This window comes from Sinocyclocheilus rhinocerous, unplaced genomic scaffold, assembly GCF_001515625.1.
Source record: "Sinocyclocheilus rhinocerous isolate Xijiao unplaced genomic scaffold, SAMN03320098_v1.1 scaffold1848, whole genome shotgun sequence".
NCBI lineage: Eukaryota > Metazoa > Chordata > Actinopteri > Cypriniformes > Cyprinidae > Sinocyclocheilus > Sinocyclocheilus rhinocerous.
The window spans coordinates 53,605-60,012 of record NW_015630592.1 but is presented as its reverse complement, the minus strand read 5'-3'; the positions used below and the strand labels follow the sequence as shown (position 1 = coordinate 60,012).

General features: G+C 33.1%; 1 protein-coding gene across 4 annotated transcripts in view; it reads left to right on the top strand.

Annotated features, from left to right (window-relative positions):
- The window catches only part of LOC107740682 (rho GTPase-activating protein SYDE2-like), a 41,618-nt gene that overhangs the window by 31,076 nt on the left and 4,134 nt on the right, over positions 1 to 6,408 (top strand). For all 4 annotated transcript variants that reach the window (XM_016553195.1, XM_016553194.1, XM_016553193.1 and 1 more), the window contains 2 exons: positions 1,814 to 1,995; positions 2,076 to 2,307. In XM_016553195.1, coding sequence (XP_016408681.1) covers positions 1,814 to 1,995; positions 2,076 to 2,307 — 414 coding nt within the window. The remainder of the gene's footprint in view (positions 1 to 1,813; positions 1,996 to 2,075; positions 2,308 to 6,408) is intronic.

Below are 6,408 nucleotides of genomic sequence, written 5' to 3'. Positions count from 1 at the left end.
CACACACACACACACACACACACTCACTCACACACACACTCTCACACACACACACACTCACACACACACACACACACAAACAGTGTAGAAAGAACAACATAATCACACACACGTTTGAATGCAGAAAAAATAGATAGGATGTGTGTGTGTGTATTCTTGTCTGTTTTCTTTAGTTGCCCGTGACATTCTGCTGTCACATACACTTCCTCGGTCAGAGGTCACGTCTGTCTGAATTAGCGCTTCTATTTACAGTCTGTTGAAAAACTCTGTCAGTAACTTTTGGGTTTTGGCCATGATAATACCTATATGTATTTTGTAAGATGTTTTAATGTTTTTGAAAGAGTCTCTTCTGCTCACCAAGGCTGCATTTATTTGATCAAATAATACTGTAAAAATTGTGAAATATTTTTATGATTTAAACTAGCTGTTTTCTGTATTTTCAGCATCATTACTCCAGTCTTCAGTGTCACATGATCTTCAGAAATCATTCTAATATGCTGATTTGCTGCTTAAGAAACATTTCTGATTATTATCAATGTCGAAAACAGTTGTGCTGCACAATATTTTTGTGGAAACTGTGATACATTTGATTTTTCAGGATTCGCAGATGAATAGAAAGTTCAAAAGAGCAGCATTTATTTCAAATAGAAATCTTTAGTATAATTATAAATGCCTTTACTGTCACTTTTGATAAATTTAAAGCGTCCTTGATGAATAACAGTGTTACTTCTTTTTCTCTGGCTGTGTTTTAATGTCATCTGCTCAGTCTCTAGTTGCTCAGGTGTGAATTCCGCGTCTGGATCCGTTCGCGCTCTCGTTGTTCCCAACCTCAACATTCCGGGCCAAATTCCAACACTTCCACAAAAACACAACAATAGCGCTTCCTCTGATCCCAGGCCTGTAGAGCGGGAATGAATCCAGCCTATCAGAGCCCTGGAGAAACCGGCTCCAGATGATATTTCCTAGAGGATTGTTGTCCGATTTAAAGTGACTAATTACATTTCTGTTAATGGAGAAGTACGTTTAATAGACTTCCGGAAGAATAAAACACAAAACATTGATCTGTTTTAATAAGCGGCCTGATATATCAACAACTGGCTCGACCAATGGTGTGAGTTTGGGGGCGGGACTATCTGCTTGACTGACCAATAGCAGACTGTCACTACCTCATAATACATCTTCCCAGCAGCAGATAAATTAAAGTTAATCTCTCTATTAACAGTGATGTTCACTCTTTTAGGTGCTACAGAACCCCTACTTAAAATTTAAAAGGCATCTATATAGTTTCTTGTGTAAAGACCTAATTTATACTGTGAAACCTTAATATTATAAACGTCAAAATATTTAGTTTATTTAGAGTTATAGATTTATTTTTTCTGTGCATTATTATAGTACTAGTATAGTAACAATAAATAATACCTTGTTTTTAGATGTATTGTTTATTTATTTACGTATTTATATTATTGTTTTACATTTGTTATTTACTTATTTTAATATTTATAATATTTTACATGTATTTATTTTATGAAGTGTTAAATTTTTTATGTTTTACTAATTTATTTAGCTTATTTTAATCTTTTTATTTAAATCTATTATTTATTTATTCATATTTTTAGTCTTATTTTCATTTATTTCTTTTTTACATTTTTATATATTAACGTGCATTTATTTATGTTTAAATCTATTTTTGTTAATTTATATTCTGCATTAATTTAGTATTTTAAATTAATTTGTTTACTTATTTTAATAATTGTTTATTTAAAAATATTGTGCAGCACAACCGTTTTCAACATTGATAATAATCTCTCTGCAGGCGTGCTGAAGGACTTTCTCCGTGAGCTTCCTCACCCTCTCATCACCAAGCCACTATACGAGTGTGTTCTGGACTCGATGGCCAAGAGGCCGCTGCAGATGGGAAGCGGCGGCTGCGAGAACGACCCGGCTGACTCGGATCACTCCGTCAGTTTGCTGGAGATCCTGCCGGAGGTTGAGAAGGTACGGTGAGGCTCTGGAGGGAAACCGTCTCGTCCATTGTCCTGTTTCTGATCTACTCACACGCGTGTGTTTGTGCTCAGGCGACCCTGCGGAAGCTTCTGGATCACCTGAAGCGCGTGGCGTCCCATCACGAGGTGAATAAAATGACCTGTCAGAACCTGGCAGTGTGTTTCGGGCCGGTTCTGCTCAGCCAGAGACAGGAGGCGTCCTGCCACGGGAACCGGGTCTTCATCGACTCCGAGGAGCTTGCCAGCGCTCTGCACTTCAAGAAACACATCGAGGTCCTTCATTACCTGCTCCAGCTCTGGCCAGGTGACACATGCACCATTTCACTAGAGTTCATCACCCTCCTATGGATTTATTATTTATTTAGCCATTTAGCAGATGCTTTTATCCAAAACGACTTACAAATGAGGACAATAGAAGCAATCAGATCCAACAGAAGAGCAATGATATGCAAGTGATATGACAAGTCTCAGTTAGCCTACATGTAGCAAGTTATATATATACATATACATACATATACATACATACATACTGTATATATATATGTATTCTCGCCATGAAAATCGCCACAGAAGCTGGAATGGCGTTAAACACAAACAAACAAACATCACACACATTCGTTTCAAAGCAGTGTCTCTTTCTCCTGTGAAACGCAAAAGGAGATGTAAGGCATAAAGTTGTTGGGAGAGTTTCATGGTGCTTCTTCCCAAATTTGTAATGATAATCGTTAATAAATTGATTGTGAAAATAAAGAGAGGCTTGAAGGCTACCCTGTATTTTTCTGCAAAAATATTAGTTATAAGTTATAGCCATGGATATAATAGTATTGTAATTTTACTGTTGTTCTGTAAAATAATAATAATAATAATGATTGTAATAATTGTTTTATATAGAATATTTTTTATTTTACAGTACAATAGAATTATTGTTTTTTGTTTAAATTGGATAAACAATTATTTGTGTGTGTGTGTATATATATAATTACAAAACTAAATAATTATTTATAATAATATTAATGACAACAACAGTAATAATAATAATAAATATAATTATAATAATAATAATTATTATTATTATTATTGTGGTTATAGTAAATACTATTTTTTACAGTACAATAACATTGTAAAATAGTAGTGTTTAATTTGAATAATGTAGAAAAATTATTATTATTATTATAGTGACTTAATTTTAATCACCAAGCCAATAAAATAAAATAATTATGCTGACAATAATAATAATACTTTAGTATTGTTATTGTTGTTATTTTAGTACTATATAATTTAATACTAAATAATGCTTTTACAATAAAATAGCATTATTGCTATAATAATATATTCTTTATAAATTTGTTTAATTTAGATAATTTAATAAAATAAAATTATTTATAATAATAATAATTATTATTATTATTAAAAACAGTGTGGATAACATAAAAATTACTATTAAATTTCTTTCATCACCATTCAGTCCTAAGTAGTGGTATTAGTATTAGTATTGTTATTATTATTGTAGTTTTAGTACTATATAATTTAATACTATAATATTTTTTACAGCAAAATAGTATTATTGCTGTAATAATATATGATTTATTCATTTGTTTAATTTGGATAATTTAATAAAGTACAATTATTTATCATACGTATTATTATTATTATTACCATTATCATTGAAAACAGTGTGGATAATTGCTATTACATTCCTTTAATCATCATTTAGATTTAAGATTTAAATGAAATAATACACAGGTATTTGCAGGTAGTTTTTGCAAGAGTTTGGACCCTGTGTGGTACATTTCTCCAAAACACACAAAAGAAAGAAAGTCATACGGCTTTAAAACAACACAAGTGTGTCATATTTAGGTGAGCTGTTCCTTTAAGTCTCGGGGTCGTCTCATAAAGCTCGTGTTGGGCTTTAATCTCTCACTCTTGCTGCCCATGCTGACGCGTCTCGCCACAGGCCGTGGTTTCAGACAGATTTCTGCGCCGCTGACTTCCTCCAGCACGCAGGAACAGTACAGTAAACCTCGGTCTGTAATTACGTGCATTCCTGTCTTAACCTTCAACTCCGGCCGACCCGCCTTACCCTCAGAACAATCGACCCGTTTAGAGGGGCCTCTCGCTGCAAAAGAGCCTCCGTCAGACGTGGAGAAACTCCCATGAGGCCAGCTGCCCTCGTCCTGCTCTGGGACGGCTGTCTTTTTGTCTGCTTGTGTGTCAAGCTGTGTGTGTCACATGATATATTGATGCATATTCTATAGTGTCTGTGTGTTTGTTGTTTTCTTGAATTATGTGCGCATATAAAGATTTCTGCAGGGTATTTTTTTTGTCAGAGTTGCATTAACTCAAACCATCAATACCATGTTTTTTAGGCAATGTACCATGATAATAAGAAAAATTCTGGGGGAAAATTTTTTTTTTTTGTGTCGTTTTCCAGTAAAATATCTGGTAACACTTTACAATAAGGTTCATTAGTTAACATTAGTTAACTACTTTAGTTAACATTAACTAAGAATGAACAATACTTCTACAGCATTTATTAATCTTAGTTAATGTTAATTTCATCATTTACTAATGCATTATTAAAATCAAAAGTTGTGCTTGTTAACATTAGTTAATGCACTGTGAATTACCATGAACTAACAATGAATGACTGTATTTTCATTAACTAACATTAACAAAGATTAATACATTTTGTAATAAATATATTGTTCGTTGTTCGTTCATGTTAGTTAATACATTAACTAACATTAACTAATGGAACCTTCTTGTAAAGTGTTACCAAATATCTGTACATCAAGTCTAAACTTTAAGAGAATATGTCTTTAATGTATTTAAGTGTATTTTAATCTGTTTTATTCATTTATTTAAATATTTTTGTTTTCCAGTAAAAATATCTGAATATCAAGTCTAAACTTTAAGAAAATATTCAATAGAATATAACTTCAATTTATCTTAAATTTAAGGTTTACTCATTTTATTATTTTAATTTGTTTAAATTACAGTTCCATTTATTTAATTAAATGTAATTTTTATTTATTTATTTATATATATTTTTTGTTAATATATATGTTTTGGTTTTCAGTAAAAACCTCTGAACATCAAGTCTAAATTTTAAATTTAAGAGAATATGTCAGAGAATATATCTTAAATTAAATATATCTTAAATTATATCTTAAATTTAAGCTGAAGTTTTACTTGTTTTTTATTTTTAAAAATTCCATTTATTTATTTAAATCAGTTTAATTATCCAAAACGCTGTTTCTAAAGCAGTTCTTTCTATTTTAAACAGAACTTAGCATTGATTAAATACTGCAAATAATGTCAGGTGATTAACTAAGCTAAGTTAACTAAGTTAAAACCAGCTTTACAGGTTATGTGTACATAGAAATTCTAGCCTTAAGCCTGCTTTAACATTCTTTAATGGGATAGTTCACCCAAAAATGAAAATGTGATGTTTATCTGCTTACCCCCAGGGCATCCAAGATGTAGGTGACTTTGTTTCTTCAGTAGAACACATATGATGATTTTTAACTTTAACCGTTGCAGTCTGTCAGTCGTATAATGAATGGCAATGGTAACAAAATCTATGAAGGTAAAAAAACATGCACAGACTTTGAGCGCGTGCAGGCATCCGGTGCGTGAGGTGTGTACGCGCTCTGGCGTAGTTTACGCAAGCGCCTGAAGTGATCTCGCGCGCATACGTCACTCATTGTTTACACAGTGCACAGTCATTGTAGGTACGACGGCTAATCAAAATGGTACTTACTTGCCATTCCATTACCGGATTGTTAAAACCGACTTAAAACTAAAAGACTACGTTCTCTCGCGCAAACTCATTCAGGAGTGGTGACTTTCCACGTTGTTACCATTGCCATGCATTATACAACTGATAGACTGCAACGGTTTGTGTTAAAAATCATCATGTGTTCTACTGAAGAAACAAAGTCACCTACATCTTGGATGCCCTGGGGGTAAGCAGATAAACATAAAATTTTCATTTTTGGGTTAACTATCCCTTTAAGTACTCTTATTGTAAAAATAACATAATGCGTTAAGTCTAAGAGCTACAAATCTAATTCTATAGTACTTAGTTGTATTTTGTATATTTATTTGTGCTTGTTTGTTTATTTTACTTGTCCCGTCACATGTAGGCCACTGCTAAAATCCTCAGAAGGTTTAGAGGGCAGATCGTGACAGGTAAACTAGATTAAATGGGTGTGCTTTGTGTGTCCTCCGCTAGCCCTTCATGACACTACCTCAATATCTTGCTAGCACGCAGATTTGTTCAGATAGAAGCTAAAAATACTGATAGCTTGCCACCGTTCTGCTGCTTTCCTGTCCTTCACCAGATCTACCAGGTTTACGACTTTTGTGGCAAGTTTGGAGGGTTTGTAGGGCCAAGTTTGGC